The sequence below is a fragment of the Caloenas nicobarica genome, chromosome 33 (genome assembly GCF_036013445.1).
Source record: "Caloenas nicobarica isolate bCalNic1 chromosome 33, bCalNic1.hap1, whole genome shotgun sequence".
NCBI lineage: Eukaryota > Metazoa > Chordata > Aves > Columbiformes > Columbidae > Caloenas > Caloenas nicobarica.
In genome coordinates, this window is record NC_088277.1 from 2,635,013 (window position 1) to 2,656,577 (window position 21,565).

Sequence of the window (21,565 nt, forward strand, 5' to 3'; positions counted from 1 at the left end):
TGGCAGCCCTCGCTCCCGGGGGTGTGTCCTTCCCCCTTCCGCGAGGAAACTGAGGCACGAGGTGGGGGAGGGAGGACACGGGGAGAGGTTGGCAGACGCTGGGTGGTGGTGTGCAAGGGCGTGCAAAGCTATGGAGTGCCATGTGAAACCCGTGCAAAGCCATGCAATGAAACACAACACCAGGCGCAGCTGTGCCATGTTGTGCAATGCCGTGCAACGCTGTGCAATGGTGTGCAATAGTGTGCAATGCTGTGGAAAGCTGTGCAAAGGCGTGCAATGCCATATAATGCCAGACAACGCCGTGCAGCACCGTGCCATGCAAACGAGGCACCTGGGCAGGGGGGAACCCCCCGAAGAAGGTTTCCCCCGAGCACGTGGCACAGATTGAGCGTCACCGCGTGGTCCCGCTCCCCACAGGGACCCACTGTCCCACACCCCACGGGCCCCCACGGGGCTGGGTGCTGCCGTCGGTGGGGGTGGCGCACCCCGCGGCAGGGGTGTGGGTGCAGCTGTTGGGGGGGGCAGGAATGCAGCCGGGCGGGTGCTGCTGGCACAGGCCTTGCATGCCCCAGAACGATGCGCACGTGGGGACACGCCAGCTGCCACGGCCACGTGCCGCGGGTGGGCACATGAGTGTGTGATCACACGCACAGTCACCTAGGCTCCCATGGTCCTGCGTGGTCACACACACTTTGCACGGTCTTGCACACTCATTCATTCCTATACACACTTGTGCGTGCTTGCACATGCTTGTGCATGCTCACACTCATTCGTGCACACCCACATACCCCCGCTCTGCTGTCCCGGGGATGCTCCGGGTGCCCTCTGCCCACATGAGGGACCCAGGCGTCCGGGAGGGGCCCAGGGAGGGGGGTGGGGAGGTGCCTGCCTGCCCCCAGGCCCTGCTTGCTCCTGCCTGCTCCTGCCCAGCCTGCCAGGCCTGCTCTGCCCTGCCTGTCCCTGCCTGCCCTGCCCGTGCCATGGCCATCCCTGCCTGTCTCTGGGGGGTCCCTGCCTGTCCTGCCTGTCCCTGCCCGCACGAGGCCCCGTGCAGGGTGCTGGTGTCTCCCAGCACCCCCGAGCCGCCCGCACACAGGGACACACGCGTTGGTGTGATGCTCCGTACCCCACGATGCCCTGGGAGCGCCAGGGGGGCTTTGGTGTGACCCATGTGGGGGTGAGGGCTCACCAGCAGGCCTTGCACATGCGTGTGCAAGGGGCCCCGTGGCACCCCCTGCACAGCCTGAAGCCTGCGGGGTGTCACATGCATCTGGTGCATAAGCTCCTCACATGAGCGTGAGGACGTGCGTGGGGACACACGCCGCTCACGATGGCCACGCAAGGCTGGCAGCAGCCCCTCCGCCCCGTGCAACCCTTGCACGTACCCCACCACCCCCTCGCACCCTCCTGTGCCCCCCGCACGGCTCCCACTGCCTAGACCCCCGGCCTGGCCCCGTGCGAGGCCACCGGCAGCCGGGCGGGGGCAGCTGCTGGTTTTAATTACCCACAGGGTAATTGGGACCTTTTGGCTGTGGTGAGGACCTTTTGGGGGCCACCTCGTGGTGCTGGGACATGAGCGGGTCCCCTCCCTGAGGGTCCCAGGGCCGGGCACACACATGAGGCGCAGGGACATAGGGGTGGCATGGGGGTGGCCCAAGGGGACATGAATGAGGGGACATGGGGTGGCACAGGGGAGATACATGAGGGAACACAGGGTGGTACAGGGTGACATGGGGGACACACACATGGGGAGACATGAGGCAGCACAGGGTGACATGGGATGTGCACATGGGGGGACATGGGGTGGCACAGGGAGTGGCATGAGGGGACATGGGGGACACACATTAGGGGATGTGGGGTGGCACAGTGGGACATGGGGACACACAAGCGGCTGCACACAGGGGACATGGGGTGGCTGGAGGAAGGAGATGGAGGTGACAGGGGGCACAGGGGGACATGAGGGCACACGAGGGTGTACCCACTGCATTGATCGCCTTGGTTTGGGGGTGACATGGGGACTGGACGGGGAATGAGGAGACTGGGGGACTGGGGAGGGGGCAACAGGGGGCCTGGGGACTGCAAAGACCCAGGGTGGGACTGGGGGACTGGGGAGGGGGTGACATGAGGCGGGGGAGGATTGGGAGGACTAGGGAGGTGACATGGGGACTGGGAGGACTGGGAGAGACTGGGAAGGTGACAGGGGGACCGGGAGGACTGGGAGAGACTGGGGAGGTGACATGGGGACCGGGAGGACTGGGAGAGACTGGGGAGGTGACATGGGGACCGGGAGGACTGGGAAAGACTGGGGAGGTGACATGGGGACCGGGAGGACTGGGAGAGACTGGGAAGGTGACAGGGGGACCGGGAGGACTGGGAGAGACTGGGGAGGTGACATGGGGACCAGGAGGACTGGGAAAGACTGGGGAGGTGACATGGGGACCGGGAGGACTGGGAGAGACTGGGGAGGCGACATGGGGACCGGGAGGACTGGGAAAGACTGGGGAGGTGACATGGGGACCGGGAGGACTGGGGCGGACTGGGAACTGCAGCTGGGGGCGGGGCTGGGGGCAGGTCAGGGCACCCACTCCCTGCTGGGTGTGTGACCCCGTGTGACACCGTGTGTGTGACCCCGTGTGTGTGACACCGCGGCCCCGGCCCCGTGCGTGTCCCTGTCGCTCTGCGCGCCACACGCGCCGCGTGCCCGCGCCCCCCGCAGCCCCCGCGCGCCCCCCCCGCCAGAGGCCGCCAGGCCCCGCCCCCTTCCGGCCCCGCCCCCCCGGCCGCCCCGCCCCGCCCCGCCCCGTGCCGGTCGCTGGGCCGCGGGGCCGGGCCGGGCCGCGCCGCACCCGCCGGGGCCGGGATCGGGGCCGGGATCGGGGCCGGTCGCTCGGTGCCCGCCGCCATGTACGACTGTCTGGAGGCGCTGGCGGGGCCGCGGCGGCTGCACGACGTGACCAACCGCGGGGCCTGCGCGCTGCGCAAGGCGGGGTACGGGCCGCGCTGCGGGGCCCTGCCGCCCTTCGCTTGGCCGCCGCCCGCCCGCCGCGGTACGGGGGGCACGGGGGGGCGGACGGGCCGGGGCCGGGACCGGGGTGGGGCACGGGGGGGGGTACCTGGGGCGGGACGGGACCGGGACCCGGGGTTGGGGGGGGCGGGGGAGCCGGGGCTGCGCGTGGGTGTGGAAATTTGGGTGCGTGAGTGACGCGGGGGGGTGTGGAAAATGGGGTGGGCTGGGGGTGAGCGCAGTGCGGGGGTGTTTGACCCGCACCCCGTTCCGGTAACACCCAGCCCGGGAGGGGCTCGGGGTGGGTTGGGGTCACACTGGTTTTTGGGGGCGGCACCACTTTGGGGGGACCCACTTTGCGAGGGGCACGGGGATCCGGAGCTGGTTTGGGGGGGCACAGGAACTTAGAGCCGGTTTGGGGGTACAGCAGTAGGGACCCGGTTTTGGGGGGGGCACAGGGACGTGGATCCCATTTGGGGGCACCGCTAAAGGACCCCGGTTGCGGGGGCGGAATCTGGCCCCGATTTGGGGTTCTGGACCCATTTGGGGGGCAGCAGTGAGGACCCGGCTTGGGGCCAGAGACCCCATGGGGCCGAGGAAGAGGCCCGGTTGGGTGGGGGGGCCCACGGGGGCAGCCCCAGGTTCTCCCCCCCCGCAGCCCCCCCTTCCCCGCCCCGTGGAAATTTAGGCACAAACACGCCGAGGGGGCACTGGGGGGGGGTCCCGCCACCTCGGGGGGACTCTGGCGACACAGCGGAACACCCCCCAAGCCCGTCCCATCCCCCTCCTGGTGCCCCCAGGCGGGGCGGCCCCCCCGTGTCTCCCCCGGGCCCCCCCCTTTCCCAGCTCCCCGGCCCAACTGGTTCCAGTCCGGGGCTGCCGCACCCGCCCAGCGCCGCTGCCAATGTGGCACTTAACCCCTGCGGGGCCGCCCCAAAACCGCCTCACCCCCCCGGGGGGGCTGGGAGAGGGCGGGGGTGTCCCCCACTTCAGGCGAGCATGGAGCGGGGGGGCAGCATCCCCCGACTGGGGTGGGGGGTTCCATTCGCCCTCCCCCCCCGTCCCCCCCCAAATTAGGCTCCATGGAGGGCTGGGGGGAGGAACTCAGCCTTGGAGCCAGGAAGCCCCCCCCGAAAATGAGGGGGGGTTGGGGCAGTCCCCCCAGTGTTGTGTCCCCACCCCCTCACTGGGGTATGTCTCCCCATGGGGTGCTTTTGGGGTGCTGTTTATTTTGGCTGGATGCCTGGATTTGAATCAGACCCCCCCCCCCAAATCAAAACTGAGCCTTGAGGGAAAACTGAGGCACAGGATGGGGGACCTCAATGTGCCCCCCCCTCAAAAAATCCACCCCCCAGCACCCTGTGTGGGGCAAACACCTTCTGGGAGCCACCAACAGCAGATGAGGGGTCAGATCTAGCCCCCCCAACTTGGGGTGACCCCACAAGGGTTTGAGGGGGGCGGTTGGGGGACGCACATACACATGCTTCCCCCCCCCCCCCCCCCCCCAAAAAAGACCATGCGAGGGGGTGTCGCAGGGTGTGGTGCCTGGTTGCGGTTGCATTTCCAGGGCTGGGGGGAGGGAACGGGGGGGGGCCCTGTTTGTTTTGGGGGGGACCCTGGTGTGTGTCCATGCACATGTATGTGCCGGGGGGGCTCCTGCCTGCGTGTTGTGTGTGTGTGTGTGTGTCCCCTGCGCCCGCCCCCCCCCGGCCCAGCTGCAACCGTTTTAGGGCCGGTTATAAATGGGCTGTTTGACGCTGGGCGAGGGCAGGAATTTCCTCAATTTCAGCAATTTCGGCTTTTTTTTTTTTTTTTTTTTCGTAAAAACACACGCACAAAAAAAACCTCACCCACCCCTGGCGCCCGCCCGGGCTGCGGGGCAGGGTGGGGCCTGCGGGGGTGTGTGTGACACCCCTCCCCCTGCCCCTGCGGTGGCACCCCCAGCCCCCCGGCTTTTGGGGGCCCCAGAAAGGAGCGGGGTGGGGGGGGCCATGGGCGTTTTGGGGACACACAGGGATGCCTGGGGGTGTGGAGGGGGGGTGCTGGGCTGCATCCCCCCCCATAGTTTTGTCCCCCACTCCGTCCCCATCCCTTGGTCTCCTGCCTTTCACGGGCCCCCGCACTGTGAGCAGGGAGGGGGCAGTTTCCCCTCTCTGTGCCTCAGTTTCTCCCCAGCCAGCAACCAGAGGTGGGGGCGGCTCCCAGCCCTGGGGGATCTCATGTTGGAGGGTCTGGGTGGGGGGGCAGGTGTCTCTGGCAACTGCCTGAGCCCTGCCTTGTGTGCCCCCCCCAGCTGTGGAGACCCAGAGCCGCAGCTCGGAGGAGATGGTGCCCAGCTCCCCCTCGCCGCCCCCCCCGCCCCGTGTCTACAAGCCGTGTTTCGTCTGCAGCGACAAGTCCTCGGGGTATCACTATGGCGTCAGCTCCTGCGAGGGCTGCAAGGTGAGGGGATCCCCCCGGACACTGGGGAGCCTCCCTAGCGATACTGGGGAGCCTTACTGGGGGGAGTGGGGACCTCCTGCAGGGGCACTGGTGAGTCCTCGCTGCGGGGCAGTGGGGAAGTTAGGACTGGGGATCCCAGGCAGGGGGACTGAGGAGCCCCCTCAGCCCCCTCTCACGCTCCCATGTCCCCCCCCCAGGGTTTTTTCCGCCGCAGCATCCAGAAGAACATGGTGTACACGTGCCACCGGGACAAGAACTGCCAGATCAACAAGGTGACGCGCAACCGCTGCCAGTTCTGCCGCCTCCAAAAGTGCTTCGAGGTCGGCATGTCCAAGGAAGGTGCGCTGGGGTCCTGGGGGGTCCCGGGTGGGGGGCCACACACTATCATCCTCCCCTGCCCTGGCTTCACTGCTGTCTTGCTGGATCTGTGTCTGCAAGGCTGGGCACCCCATGGTGGGGACAGCCCCGTCCTTCGGGAGGATTTGGGGCTGGGGTGGGGGTGCCCTGCCGCCCGGGGTGGGGGCTTTGGCTGGTGCCCCCCGGGGCGGGGGCAGGCTTGGCAGCCCCTCCAGCCGCATTGTGCTATATGTGGATATCCTGCTCCTGCATCCTGTCCCTGCGCCCCAGTGAAAAGATGCGGGGGGATCAGGAAACACCGCTTGGGAAGGGGGCAGCAGGCATCCCCAAACCTGCCCTGACCCTCCACATGCCCCCCCCCACTCCCTCCCCAGCCGTCCGTAATGACAGGAACAAGAAGAAGAAGGAGGTGAAGGAGGAGGTGACGGCCGAGAGCTACGAGCTGAGCCCGGAGATGGAGGAGCTGGTGCAGAAGGTCAGCAGAGCCCACCAAGAGACCTTCCCCTCCCTCTGCCAGCTGGGCAAATACACCATGGTGAGCACCGGGGGGGTCACCGGGTGGGGGGACGGCACTGTCAGACCCATAGCTACGTCCCCTTGATGTCCCCCCCACCACCAGAACACAAGTGCTGAGCACCGGGTGCAGCTGGATTTGGGGCTGTGGGACAAGTTCAGCGAATTGGCCACCAAATGCATCATCAAGATCGTGGAGTTTGCCAAGCGCCTGCCCGGCTTCACCGCCCTCAGCATGGCTGACCAGATCACCCTGCTCAAGGCCGCCTGTCTGGATATCCTGGTGAGGGTCCTGGCGGGGCTGCGGGTGGGTCAGGGCGGCCCCACACCGTTCCTGACCCCTCTGTTGTAGATGCTGCGGATCTGCACACGCTACACGCCGGAGCAGGACACCATGACCTTCTCGGATGGCCTGACGCTGAACCGGACACAGATGCACAACGCCGGCTTCGGGCCGCTCACCGACCTGGTCTTTGCCTTCGCTGGGCAGCTGCTGCCGCTGGAGATGGACGACACCGAGACCGGGCTGCTCAGCGCCATCTGCCTCATCTGCGGAGGTGGGGACATGAGGACCTGTGGTCCAGGAGGTAGCAGGGACACAGGGACCTCTGCATCAGCAGGCAGTGGGGACACAGAGCCATAGGGACCCCTGAGCCAGGAGGGGGGACATGGGGACACAGGGACCTTTGGGCCAAGAGGTAGCAGGGGACACGGGGACCTCTCTGCCAGGAGGTAGCAGGGATGCCCAGGACATCCCTATACACCAGGCTCAGGTCTGACCACCAGACAAGGGGGAAGAAAGGGGTGACCATGGCTGGTGACACCACCCCCCGGTGTGTCCCCCGGCTCCCCCCACCCAGACCGCATGGACCTGGAGGAGCCAGAGAAGGTGGAGAAGCTGCAGGAGCCGCTGCTGGAGGCCCTGAAGGTTTACGCACGGCGGCGCCGGCCCCACCAGCCCCACATGTTCCCCCGCATGCTCATGAAGATCACTGACCTGCGGGGCATCAGCACCAAGGGTGAGGGGGGGCGGGGGGGCCCCAGGACCCCCAGGGAGCACGTGGTGTGTGTGTGGGGGGGTGCGGGGAGGGTCGAGGCAGGGAGAGGGAGAAGCTTGTGGGGGCGGATACTTGGGGTGCGCGCAGAGGCCTGTGTGTGGGAGGCAGCTCGTCGGGGGGGAAGCTTTGGTGGGGGGGTGCTAAGAGGGTTTGCTCACAGGGAGGGGGGTTGCGGTGGAAGCGCGGGGGGGTGGTCACACACTGTCAGCTGACAGGGGGTCCCGCAGGCGCGGAGCGAGCCATCACGCTGAAGATGGAGATCCCAGGGCCGATGCCCCCCCTCATCCGGGAGATGCTGGAGAACCCCGAGATGTTCCAGGAGGAGGAAGGGGGGGCACAGCCCCCCCCCGAGCCCCCTGCTGCCCAGGACAGCCCCCCTGCCTCCCCATAGCACCCCCTGCCTGCGCTAGGGGGGGGGCCCCCATAACCCCCCACCAGAGTTGGACGTTCACGACTGCCTTCCGGGCCTCCCCCTTTGCTCCGGGGAGGGGGGCATCCCCATGGTTCCCCCCCCAAGTCTGGGGGGGCTCCAGAGACTGATGGAGCCAGCCCGGGGGGGACCCCGTGGCACAGCTATTGCCTTAAGCTGGGGGGGCTCTGGGGGGGCCCCTCCACCCCAACCTCAGCTTCACGCCAAAGCCCCCCCCAGCCCCGCTGCCCCCCCTCCCCCCCCTTATATGGGCAGTGGGGGGGTGGGATGTGAGAGGTGCAAAAATGGACAGAAATTGCCCCCCACCTCCATTAATCCCAGATGCCCCTGGGGTGCCCCCCCCAGCGTGGACTCCCGGGGGGGACCCTGGTGTCCAGGACTTTATTTATTGGAAACAGGGTGGATTTAGGGGGGGCACCCCCATTCCCCCCCACCAGACACTGCTGGGGCGAAGGTGTGACCCCCCTCCATGCCAGGGGAGGAAATTTATTCGCTGGTTTACTTTATTAAGGCGGGGGGAGGCGGGGGGGGGTGTCGCTGCTTGCTGGTTTTGCTTTTTGATGCTGTTGGTGTGGGGGGGACCCCAAAATCCTCCTTCCCCACTGCTGCCTCCCTGCCCCACTGCACAGAACACTATAGAGACCAAAGATGGGGGACATGAGGTGACACCCCCCTCCCTCCACCCCCGCCCCCTGCCTCGTGCTGGGAGGGGAGGTTCCAAGCCATAGTCACGGTGATCTCAATGCTGGGGGGGGCCCTGCCCTGTGCCCCTCCCTGCCCCAACACCCCACCAGCAGCTTTGGGGCGTATCACACCCCGACTGCCCCTGGGACCAAACCGCTCCCCCCAAAATGTCTGTTACTCCCAGCCTGGCTGGACAGCAGGGACTCCCTGCCCCCTCCAAATTCCCCCCTCCCCCATTTTGGGGGTGCACAGCCCTCGGGGGGGGGGGGGGGGGCTGTTACACTACATGGGGCGGTGCCCCACCTGGGCAGCACTTTTCACCTGTTATTTATTCCTTTGCGTTTACACCAGGGTCCCCTGGCCCCAGGCAGGGGGTTCCCCTGCCGCTGCCCCCTGCTGCCCCCCCTGCCATGTTTACAGGCCACCCGCGCCCCCCTCACCCCAGGGTGGGGGACACGGGCTTTTTCTATTTTTGCAAAATAAAGAGACGGAAATTTGGTGCGGGTTCCTGGTGTGGTGTGGGGGAGGGTGTGGGGACACCTCCATGGGGAGGAGACCCTTGAGGGGATGTGGGCACCACCCTGGCATGATGAGGGGCACCCCCTAAGTGGCATTGTTGGAGATTGGGGGGACACCCCTGAGGGTGATGCCCTTCTTGGGGACCCACCGCTTAGTGATAAGGGGGGACACTACTGGGGTAACAGAGGGCAGTGGGGGACATGCCTGGGGGGCTGAAACCCCCAGGGACAATGGGGAGCCCTCCCTGGGGTGGTGGGGAGCACTGTGTACCGCTGGCACCCAATGGGCCCCATCACTCAGTGGTGCAGCCCCCATTCTTCACCAGGACTCACCTTGGCTCCCCAAGGTTCCCCAGCCCTCCCATGGATTTTGACTGGGCTCCCCAGGGTATCCCAGTCCTCCCCAGGACTTCCCTTGGATCCCCAGGGCTCTCCTCAGTTCCACAAGGCTCCCAAGTCCTCTCCAGGGTTTGTGTCAGCTCCTCAGGCTCCCCACTCCTCCCTAGGGCTCTTATCCATTTTCCAGGGCTCCCATGTCCTCACCAGGTATAAGATGCTCAGGGCTCCCCAGCAGTTTGCAGATCTTTGCTCATCTCACTGAGCTCCCCAGTTCTGCCAAGGCCTTCCCTCAGCTCCCTGGGCCTCACCAGTCTTTCCCAGGACTCGCATCAGCTCCCCAGGGCTCTGCAGTCTCCCTCAGGGTTCTCCTCGGCTCCCCACTCCTCCTCTAGGCTTGTTTCAGTTCCCCAGTGCTCACTATGGCTGCCCAGTCCTCACCTTGGACCCTCAGGCCTCCCCAGGCTTTGCCTCAGCTCCACAGGGCTCCCCACTCCTCCCTACGGCTCCCCTCGGCACTCCAGAGCTCCTCAGTCCCCCCTCGGGCTCGCTTCGGCTCCCCAGTTCTTCCCAGAGTTTCCCTTTTCTCCCCTGTGTTCCCCAGTATTCCACAGGAGTTGCCTCAGCTCCCCGGGGCTCCCTAAGTCCTCCCCACATCTCACCTTGTCACCCCAAGGCTCTACAGCACTCCCCAGGGATTTGCCTCCACTTCCCAGGGCTCCCCAGCTGTCCCTAGGGTTTGACTCAGCTCTGCAGTGATCCCCATTCCGTCCCAGGGCTCACCTCATTTCCCCAGCACTCCCCACTCCTCACCAGGGCTCTCTACACTTCCCTTGGTCTCCCCAGTTCTCCCCACGTCTCACGTAGCTTCTCCAGGGCTGTCCAGTCCTCCCCAGGACTCACTTTGGTTCCCCAGAGCTCCCCAGTGCAGCCCAGGGCTTCTCAGATCTCCCAAGGCCTCCACTCAGCTCATTAGGGCTCCCCAAGGATTCCCCAGGGTTCACCTCAACTGCCCACAGCTCCCTATTCTTCTCCAGTGCTCCCAGAGCTCCCCAGTCCTCCCCAGGCACAGAAGTGTTGACGGAGCAGAACTCTCTGCATCACCTGAACCTCACCCAGGCTGCGACACTTGAATGCGCTGCATGGAATGTCCGTGCACCAGGAGCGGGTGCTGAGAGTGATGCCCTGTTTCTCCGGTGGCCGTGGCTGGACCCCACATCAGCTCTTGGCACCAGCCCCAGGGAAGCGATGGCCGTGTCACAGTGGGCAGCGGTGGCTATGTCACCATGATGTCACGGCGGGCCTGTGACACGGGTGCCCTGGCGAGTATAAAGGGGGCTGCTCCCAGAGGTGGGGGAGCATTTGGAGTTCTCCTCCAAATGGTGCTGAGCAGGAGTTTGGAGAGTACTCACCAGAAATCCGTGGCGGGTGGCCAGAGCTGCAGAGCAATGGTGCTGGCCCCAGGACACCCGGGTGCCGGCCGCCCTGGCCCTGGCTCACCTCCCAGTGCCCTGGGACTGACTGGAGGGGCCTGTTCCCACCATGGCTCCCCGCAATGTGTCCCGCTTGCTTTGCAGAGGACTCAGTGGTCAGAGCTGAGAGAAGCTGTCCGGGAGCAGGTTGAGGTCAAGAAGGTACTGGGGACAGGAGGGACGAGGACCCAATAAGTTTGTGGCGGCGCGGACTCTTGACAGGGCCCTTTGCTTCTGCAGCTGCTGACGAAGAAGCTCCAGCACCTCCAGGAGAGATGGGAACGTGTCCAAGAGCCAACAGCTCTGTGAGTGGCCATGGAGCCCTGAGTGAATCTTGGGGCGGTGGGGTTGGGTGTGCTGAGCAGTTTGGGCTCCTGGCCACTCCTCCATCCTGCTCTGGAGAGCCCTTGTCTTCTCCTAAGTGGCTCAAAGCACTTCTCAGCAACTCGGGAGTCCTGGAAGCCACTCTGCACAACTCTGAGCAGCTCCCAAGCTCTCCTACATGCCCCCCAAGCCAGGGGCAGGACGGGTGGGGTGGGTCTGTGCAGTGCTGGGATGCCGGTGGTGCCCGGTGCCAGCCCCAGCAGAGGCTGGGCAGCACCCTGGCTCCCTGTTGGCCAAGCAGGGGGTCGTCACGTCGGCCGAGGTCTCTTCTCACAGCCCAGAACCCTGTGGTGTCCGTAGCAGAGGGAAGACGGCGCAGGGAAACGACCCAGACGAGGTGCTGCTACAGGAGATGGTGGCCGTGCGGCTGGTAGGACAGACAGCCCGGCTGCGGGCCTTGGGCAGGGAAGGGTCTGCATGGTGCCTGGGGAACACTGAATGGGGGAGCGGGTGTCAGCGGGGATGAGGAAGGGGGTCTGAGCCCCCAAACCTCGTCCCCCTGGCACAGCCCAACACATGTCCCTGCTGTGCCTTGGCCTGTAGGAGGAGCAGCTGGCATCGAGGTGGCACCGGAGCACTTCTTGGCTGAGGTGGGTTGCTTGAGGGGCTCGGGGTGCCAGGACTCTTCCCTACGCAGTGGGATGCCCGTGCCTGTGGTCCAAGGGTGTTGAGTAGCTCTGGACTAGTCTGGGGTGAAAGCTTTCTGTGGTTTTTCCTCCCTAGCATGGGTGACACATAGCGGGGATTTTGGGGCCCAGTGGACAGACGCACAGTACAACTGAGAGAGATGCCCGTGCCTCGAACCCCAGTCCTGAGCAGGGAGCGTTGTGCCCAGCACGGTGCAAGGTCCCATGGTGCCGTTCAAAGAGGGTGGCTGGAAGAGCTAAGACCAATTTGCCCCTCTGCTCTGTCTGACCCCTCTCTCCTGTCCCTCAGGAGACTTCTTGTGTTCCTCGCCTTCCTGCAGATCGCCGTCCTCATCGTGGTCCTGCTGAACACGGACGTCCTTAATAACCTTGTCCTACCACGCAAGCTGGCAGCTGCCTTCGGGAGCCGCCCAGCAAATCCCCGATCTTTTGAAATGAATCTAGAAAGAGAATAAAGAAATCGGTGATTGCAGGACACGTGTGTGACCTTGTCAACTCACGTCAGCTGATGGGTCGGAGGGAGGTGGCTGCTGCTTTCCCTGCTGTCTGTGCTCTCCCCTGGACGGCTCTGCCTGTGCACCTCTGTGTGCCCAGTACAGGTTCACGAGAACACGGGGAGTCACAAAGAGCACCTGCAGGCGCAAGAGCTCTCTCAGGAAGAACAATAAAACAGAGGAGAGATGTGGCAGCTCGACTTGCGTATGTCGGTCTCAGCCCTTCTGTGATTCAAAGGAAACTCCTCTGCTTTCATGCTGAAGAGATTTATATCCAGGCGCTCACTGCCTTCCCAAAATACTACGCACAGAGGCATGAGTGAGGTAGCTCCACATGATGCGAATACCATGGGAAGCGAGCGTGGTCGTTGTGGCTCCCCGTCTTCCCCTGAACCTGTCCTCTCTAAGTACGGGTGCACAGGCAGAGCGTCTTAGAAGGAAAGCAACAGCCACCTCCCTCCAACCGGTCACCTGGCGTTCACTGGTGCCCCTCCAGCTGCTGAAGCTCCTGGCAGTTGTGTTCTAAGCAGCGCACAACAGCACGGTTCAGGGAAGAGGAGTCGCACAGAGGCACAGAGGCCCTGACACAGCCCCGGCCACCACAGCCGGGGGAACACGGGAAGAGGAGGGGACACTGACCTCCATGCCGAGCTGCTCCATGCTTTCCTGCAGCTCCTGCTGCTTCTTCCCAGGACACTGCTGTGCCTCCCTCTGCCTTTCCCTCAAAGAGCTCTGCCTGGAAGAGGAGAGGGAACAGGAACGGCTCCAGGAGGGCCAGGGGCTGGAGGAGAACCCCCATGGTGACACCGGCCAGGGCCCAACGTCACAGCGCCCAGTGTTCCCCCCGCAGCCCACGCCTGAGTTCCTGTCCCACACAGTGGCCCCAGCCACACGAGTGACGGTCACTCCTCCCACCCCCTTCCCCAAAGCCATCTTGCTGCGCCTGCACACCCACATCAGGGTTCCCTGTGCAGCGCAGCCAACAGCCCGGGGGATCTCCAGAGGCCCAGTCCCTCCGCCGCGGACACATATTGACGGGGCAAGTTCACCTGCGTGTGTGTTCCCCTCCCTCCCTGCCCCGCACCCCCCATCACACCCCAGCCTCCCCGCTGGTCACCTGCAAGTGCTCCTGTGGGACACGAGGGGACGAGGAGCAGCCAGCAGGCCACCCGCGCACTCCAGCCGCAGCGCTCCGCCCCGCGCCGGCCCCTCCCGGCTGCCCTCGGGCGCTGCCTTTGCTCCGCGGCCTCTCCCGTAGCCAGCCCTGCAGGCAGCGGGGCCGGGGCCGGGCACAGGGACCCCCAGGCCCCGCCCTGCCCGTGCTCCGCCGCCCAACACACTCTGCACCGAGCCCTCCAGCACGGCCACCCACCCGCAGCTACTCAACCAACCAGGGCGCTCTCCCTTCTGCTCCACCAATGAGCGAGCCGCTGCTGCGCCCAGGGGCGGGGCCGGCCCGGGAGCTGCCTGTGCTACCTGACTGCGGGGCGGGCACATCCGGGCTCCTCAGCGGCGGCCCCGCCAGGGCGGCCCTGGCCCCTGGGGCCCGGGCGGAGCGGGATTGTAGGGAGCAGCGGTTTTGCAAAGAGAATGGGCCCAGGCAGGGTCTCTCAGCAAAGCATATTTTAATAACGATATTGCAACACCGGGTGTTCTACCTAAAGGCAGGCACACCTAATAGGGAAAAAGCCCCTGCTTATATCGCCCCAAACTCCCGGCGCAACGTCCCTCCCCTGCTCCCCATTGGTTGGTACTTCAGGGTTTACAGACCACCCGACGCCTGCCTCAGTTTACATACCATACCCTTCCCTTATCAATCTGTTTAAGATACGGATTCCTGGTACTTTGGCTACCCTTCCCCCTAAATTAACTTGTAAGTCAGGTATATACAGGTATCAGTATATATTGCGGGAAGAGGCCGTGTTTGACATGAAGGATTCATAGTTGCATGTCTCTCGGTCCTTCCCCCGTGCTGGGGTGAGGCGCCAGGTCCTCGGTTATGTAAAAACAACGGTTCTTCGGTAAACGTTCCTTACAACTTTCCTCCTCTCCTTCGTTTTACTTTTGTTGGTTTTGCATTATCTTATGATACAGTCTAGTAGGTGGCTTCAAGCTGGGACAACATAATTTCACATTTTTCTTCAGGAGTTATGCATTCAGCATTGCTTCTTTCTTCTTGTTCTTTCAGCAGCATCATTTGATCTGAGTATGGCAGTGGCCCTAAAGGCATTTGCTTTGATAGAGCTGCCTCAATAAGGCGTTGAACAAGTCCTCGGACACACGGAACGATGCAGCATGCTACAGAAATTAGTGCTCCTGCTGCTACGATTAAAGAAGTCAAAACAGATACTATCATTTCTTTCCATTTTCCAAACCAAGATTCTAACAATCCCGTGTGTGGACTATCTATTCCTGAATTCTCAGCCAATTCTTCTGCTGAAGTTGTGGGTCCTTGCAAAGCTCTGGTTACACATACACCATCTTTTTCTGCCAACATCATCTCTAGGACCATGTTATTTTCCCATGCCGTTCTATTGGTAGCATCTAATAGTTCAGTGATTCCTTTAACTGCTTGTCTAGTATAACTTATAAATCGTTTGCTGTAATAAATGCTATTTATCCAGCCTGCATTCTGGTTTATAGTTACTCACCAGAGTAAAAAGGATTCAAAACCCACTGTTACTTGATTTCTTGCTTTGCGTTCGTTGGGGACCCCTCCGGAGACCCCAATCGAATCGACATAAACTCTGTCATCAAAGGAAAACCCTGAACTCCTTTTTCTGTTGCCCTGATGAATCACAGTGTTCAAATGCCAGGGTAAACGGAATTGCCAATTGAACAATGTCACAGGTACCTTCCCAGTGCGGGGGGTAAAATGGAATGAAGTGTCATCTTCCCACGTCACCACCAAAGATCCGCTCAAGAAGCATTTGAGGACGTATGAGGACCGACTTCCCGTGACTCTACACACCTACTCATGTTCCTAGGAACCTGGTATCATTCTTGCCCCGTCGTGAGAGACAGGCAGTATGATTTCCAATTATTCCTGAAAATGCCAGGGGAATTTTGATATTTTTCCCTGCAAGGCTGTAAATAGTAGGGAGAGAGCATGACACGACTTATTTCCCCATGCCGTAGGGTCTTGGCATAAGGCTAAGATGCACTCCATCCCCTGTCAATCCTTGCGCCATCCCAGAGGGAAGGGTACCACTTTGGGCCACAGGCCTTCCTGGTGCACACGCATAGCAATTGCTCTTCTTTAGGCTTTGCACCGTATATTTGATCCATTCTACCCAGGCATTTGTATCTCCATATCCTGTTTCTCCTTCAAAGGTTTCTCTTAAATCCGATATTTAACACTTATATTTTGAACCTTCCCGGGGCATTTTTTTTTCTACTAATGTTTGTTCATGATCCATAAACCCCACTTACTGAATCATGTACTCCCTGTATTGTAATTAGCAAAGGGTTGCACTGCAGGGACTCACATCCCGGGAGAGATTGCCCTTTAGATGAGGTAATTTTGCTTTTCAACTCTATAACTGTTTATTGCTCACTGTCCATCATCTAATCTCTGTGGTCCAGATAACACTGTACCAGGAGGTGCAATGAGAGCCAGCAACAAAAACTATGCACTTATTTAAATCATCCTTAGACTCCGTCCCCTTGGACACATGTGTTTGTTTTCGTAACTCAATTCTCTTTAGCTCTTCCATCCCCACAATTAAGGATCTGGCAAGCATCTACTCAAATTGTTAGGGAACCTTCAGTTTCAGCGATGTTAATGTTAAGTAACCCATTTGTAAATTCTACATCATACAGGATTAATAATCCCCCCAAATTTCCATTTCATTTTCATCTCTGTATCTTTAGTCGAAGGGGGTTGTCAGCTGTCAGTACTTGCCACTCATCATTGTCCTTTGGAGGTCCGATTGGCCCTTTAATCCATGTGTAATGAGCCCACCACCCTTTCTCGGCTGGTTGTGCTGCTGTCTCGGTGATCAGCAGAACTTGAAATGCTCCGTCCCAATCTGGCTGAAGCTTAGTTTCCTTCCAGGATTTGACCAGGACCCGGTTTCCAGGCTGAAACTTGTGAGCTGCAAACTCTAAAGGCAGAGTTTGTGCTAGAAGGCCTTGGTGCCTGAGAGAAGATAGAAAAGAAGACAACCCGAGTATACAGTTTTTGAGAAACATATCCTTTGTTCCAGCTGTGGGGTCCATCTGCTATTTCTGCCCAGGTATGGTAGCCCAAAGAGCATTTCATAAGGTGAAACTCCTGTATCCTTGTGAGAGGCAGTTCTGATTCTCAGCAAGGCTATAGGTAGACATCTAGTCCAGGATAATTTAGTTTCTAACACTAATTTTGACAATTGCTTCTTTGAGGTCTGGTTCATCATTTCTCCTTTTCCAGATGAAGGGGGATGCCAGGGAGTATGAAAATCCCAAGATATCTCCAAACTGTCCATTAGTCTTTGCAGTACCCTGGAGGCAAAATGATCTGAGCCTTGGTCTGAGCCTGTATTTTCCACTATTCCATATCTAGGAATAATTTGTTTTAAAATCACTTTTGCTACCACTGCCACTGTGGCAGCGCTCGGAGGGAAAGCTTCTACCCTCCCGCTAAGGTGATCAACCAACACTAGTATGTATTCAATTCGACCAGCTACAGGTAAATCAACTTGAGTATTTCGAAAGGGTTGTAAACTTGGACTCTGCCCTCCTGCAGGCTGCTTTCTAAGTGCCTTTTTATTAATTTTGTTACAAACCACCCATCTTTCACAAATTTGCTTGGCTATAGCATAAATTCCAGTACACCCATATTTTCGTAACACTATGTCACACATTTCTCGTGTTCCCCAATAACTCTCCTGATGTAAAATTGCTAATACCTCCCACACGATTTGCTTATTTAACATTTCTCTACCATCTGGGAGTACCCATTTCCCACTCTGTTCCCTGGCTCCTAATTCTCGGCGGACTTCTTTTTATTTTTCATTGAGAACTGGAGTTTCTTGCAGGGCCAGGACCTCGGGCGTGAGATAACTTAGAGTTATTGCTTCAGGTTTTAAGGCTGCTTCTCGGGCCATTTCATCTGCTAACTGATTTCCCCTGGCACAAAATCACAGAATCACAGAATCACAGAATGTTAGGGATTGGAAGGGACCTCAAAAGATCATCTAGTCCAATCCCCCTGCCAGAGCAGGAAAACTTAGGTGAGGTTACACAGGAAGGCGTCCAGGCGGGTTTTGAATGTCTCCAGAGAAGGAGAATCCACAACCCCCCTGGGCAGCCTGTTCCAGTGTTCCGTCACCCTCACTGAGAAGAAGTTTCTTCTCACATTTAAGTGGAACCTCTTGTGTTCCAGCTTGGACCCATTACCCCTTGTCTTACTGTTGGTTGTCACCGAGAAGAGCCTAGCTCCATCCTCGTGACACCCACCCTTTATATATTTATAAACATTAATGAGGTCACCCCTCAGTCTCCTCTTCTCCAAGCTAAAGAGACCCAGCTCCCTCAGCCTTTCCTCATAAGGGAGATGCTCCACTCCCTTAATCATCTTTGTGGCCCTGCGCTGGACTCTCTCCAGCAGTTCCCTGTCCTTCTGGAACTGAGGGGCCCAGAACTGGACACAATATTCCAGATGAGGTCTCACCAGGGCAGAGTAGAGGGGAAGGAGAACCTCTCTGGACCTACTAACCACCCCCCTTCTAATACACCCCAGGATGCCATTGGCCTTCTTGGCCACAAGGGCACAGTGCTGGCTCATGGTCATCCTGCTGTCCACCAGGACCCCCAGGTCCCTTTCCCCTACACTGCTCTCTAATAGGTCATTCCCCAACCTGTACTGGAACCTGGGGTTGTTCCTGCCCAGATGCAAGACTCTACATTTCCCCTTGTTATATTTCATTAAATTTTTCCCCGCCCAACTCTCTAGCCTGTCCAGGTCTCGCTGGATGGCAGCACAGCCCTCTGGCTTGTCAGCCACTCCTCCCAGCTTGGTGTCATCAGCAAACTTGCTGATAGTACACTCAATTCCCTCATCCAAGTCATTGATGAATATATTGAACAGTATTGGTCCCAGAACTGACCCTTGAGGCACTCCACTAGATACAGGCCTCCAACCAGACTCCGCCCCATTGATCACAACTCTCTGGCTTCTTTCCTTCAGCCAGTTTGCAGTCCACCTCACTACCCGATCATCCAGTCCACTCTTCCTCAGTTTTGCCATGAGGATGCTGTGGGAGACGGTGTCAAATGCTTTGCTGAAGTCGAGGTAGACCACATCCACTGCTCTGCCATCATCAATCCACCTTGTTACGTCTTCATAAAAGGCTATGAGGTTGGTCAAACACGACTTCCCCTTGGTGAAGCCATGTTGACTGTCCCTGATGACCCTCTTATCCTTGATATGTCTTAAGATGGCACCAAGGATAAGGTGTTCCATCACTTTCCCAGGGATGGAGGTGAGGCTGACCGGTCTATAGTTGCCCGGGTCCTCCTTCTTGCCCTTTTTGAAGACCGGAGTGATATTTGCTTTCCTCCAGTCCTCAGGCACCTCTCCCGTTTCCCAAGACTTGGCAAAGATGACGGAGAGCGGTCCAGCAATGACTTCAGCCAGCTCCCTCAGCACCCGCGGGTGCATCCCATCTGGACCCATGGATTTATGGATGTCCAGATTGCTTAATTGCTCCCTAACCCAGTCCTCATCAACTGAGGCAGACTCCTCCATTGCCCTGCCTTCCTCTGGGGCCTCAGGGGTACGGGGCTCCTCAGGACAGCCTCCGGCAGAGTAGACAGAGACAAAGAAGGAGTTTCCCCTCTGATGTCCATTAACATGTACTACGGCCACTTCTATTAGTGACGTCAGATTACGTGACGCTTGTCCAATAGTTCTTCATGAACCAATTCTTCCCCTTTGCTATTAATTAGACCTCGTTCTTCCCAGATTTTCCCAAAGGTGTGCACTACTCCAAATGCACATCTAGAATCATAACAGGTGGTACCTTCTTTTCCTTCCAACATTTGCAGTGCCTGATTCAGACTCAAAACAGAAAATGGTGGCAGCAGGGGCACCAAGATCACCTCAAAACAGAAAATGGTGGCAGCAGGGGCACCAAGATCACCTCAAAACAGAAAATGCTGGCAGCAGGGGCACCAAGATCACCTCAGGACTCAGAATGGCGGCCAGAGAGGAGGCAGGATCACCTCACGACAAAGACAGACCTTGTCCCCGGTGCAAAATCCGGCACTTGCCCTTGTTAAATTTCATGTGGTTGGTGATTGCCCAGTTCTCCAATTTGCACAGATCCCTCTGCAGGGCCTCTCTGCCCTCCAGAGTGTCAACAGCTCCTCCCAATTTTGTGTCATCGGCGAACATATTTATTATTCCCCCAAGTCCGGGGTCCAACTCATTAATAAAGACATTAAAGAGTCCTGGCCCTAAGATGGATCCCTGTGGAACCCGCTGGTGACTGGTCGCCAGCCAGACATGACCCCATTTAACTAGAACCCTTGGAGCACGGCCTGTCGGCCAATTGCTCACCCACTGCATTGTGTGTTTATCCAGCCGTGTGCGGGACATCTTGTCCAGGAGGATACTGTGAGCGATACTATCAAAAGCTTTTCTGAAATCCAAAAAGATCACGTCAATGCGCTTCTCTTGGTCAGCTAGGTGGGTAACCCTGGGGTAGAAAGAAATTAAGTTGGTCAAGCAGGACTTTCCCCTCATGAACCCGTGCTGGCTGGGACCAATGACTGTGTTGTCGTTCAGATGTTTTTCAATAACTCCCAGAATAATCTCCATGGTTTTGCCAGGCACAGGAGTGAGGCTGACGGGCCTGTAGTTGCCAGGGTCACCCCTCTTGCCTTTCTTGTAGACTGGGACAACGTTTGCAGCTTCCAGCCTTCCGGGACCTCTCCAGATTCCCAGGAGCGATGAAAAATCACAGGCAGAGGTCTCCCTATGACACGAGCCAGCTCTTTAAGCACCCTTGGATGAACCCCATCAGGCCCCATCAACTTGTAGGGATCTACTGGAGGAGCACACCCCGTACAAGTCCCGGATTGATTGGGAGTTTATTGTTCGCTCTAGCCCAGGGCTAGGGAAGCCCCCGAGCCCATCTTCGGTGTTGAAGACCGAGGCAAAGAAAGTATTAACGTTCTTGGCTTTATCTGTGTCCGTGTTAGTAAGTCCAGTCCACACTTCTTCAGCTTAGCCGTGAGGATGCTGTGGGAGACGGTGTCAAATGCTTTACTGAAGTCAAGGTAGACCACATCCACCGCTCTGCCTTCATCAGTCCACCTTGTTATGTCTTCATAAAAGGCTATGAGGTTGGCCAAGCATGACTTCCCCTTGGTGAAGCCATGTTGACTGCCCCTGATGACCCTCTTATCCTTGATATGTCTTAGGATGGCACCAAGGATAAGGTGTTCCATCACTTTCCCAGGGATGGAGGTGAGGCTGACCGGTCTATAGTTGCCCGGGTCCTCCTTCTTGCCCTTTTTGAAGACCGGACTGGCATTTGCTTTCCTCCAGTCCTCAGGCACCTCTCCCGTTTCCCAAGACTTGGCAAAGATGATGGAGAGCGGTCCAGCAATGACTTCAGCCAGCTCCCTCAGCACCCGCGTGTGCATCCCATCTGGACCCATGGATTTATGGATGTCCAGATTGCTTAACTGGTCCCTAACCCAGTCCTCATCAACTGAGGCAAACTCCTCCATTGCCCTGCCTTCCTCTGGGGCCTCAGGGGTACGGGGCTCCTCAGGACAGCCTCCGGCAGAGTAGACAGAGACAAAGAAGGCATTCAGTAATTCTGCCTTCTCTGCATCTTCTGTCACCAGGGCACCCACCCCATTCATCAGTGGGCCTACATTGCCTCTGGTGTTAGTTTTGTCTGCCTTGTATTTGAAGAAGCTCTTTCTGTTGTCCTTGACCCCTCTTGCCAGGTTTAACTCTAAGGAGGCCTTAGCTTTCCTAGTTGCCTCCCTACATCCTTTAACAACAGCCTTATATTCTTCCCAAGTGGCCAGCCCCTCCTTCCATGATTTGTAAACTCTCCTCAATGGCCCCTCCGTCCCATATCAAGATGGGCTTGGAGGCATCCACCCTCCCATGTCTGCCATGCCTCTTCTGCGCCGCAGGACACCCCGCCCGCTCTTTGTCAGCCTGCTGCTGGCTGTCGTCTTCGCTCCGGCTGCTGTGGTGCTCTAGGCCTCCTGGTACGAC

The 21,565-nt window shown here is 59.4% G+C and overlaps 1 protein-coding gene and 1 long non-coding RNA gene across 2 annotated transcripts; one reads left to right on the plus strand and one right to left on the minus strand.

Annotated features, from left to right (window-relative positions):
* Nucleotides 1-2,790: 2,790 nt before the first annotated feature.
* RARG (retinoic acid receptor gamma) lies at nucleotides 2,791-8,985 on the plus strand. The gene is made up of 8 exons (XM_065654289.1): nucleotides 2,791-3,047; nucleotides 5,298-5,446; nucleotides 5,644-5,785; nucleotides 6,178-6,338; nucleotides 6,423-6,599; nucleotides 6,669-6,873; nucleotides 7,177-7,335; nucleotides 7,602-8,985. The coding sequence occupies exons 1-8, from the start codon at nucleotides 2,903-2,905 to the stop codon at nucleotides 7,763-7,765; spliced, it is 1,302 nt and encodes a 433-aa protein (XP_065510361.1). The 5' UTR covers nucleotides 2,791-2,902; the 3' UTR covers nucleotides 7,766-8,985.
* LOC136000472 (uncharacterized) lies at nucleotides 8,129-13,715 on the minus strand. The gene is made up of 3 exons (XR_010607733.1): nucleotides 13,457-13,715; nucleotides 12,979-13,075; nucleotides 8,129-12,285 (listed from the first exon to the last, which is right to left on the minus strand). It is a non-coding gene; the product is annotated as an uncharacterized LOC136000472 (long non-coding RNA).
* Nucleotides 13,716-21,565: the final 7,850 nt, after the last annotated feature.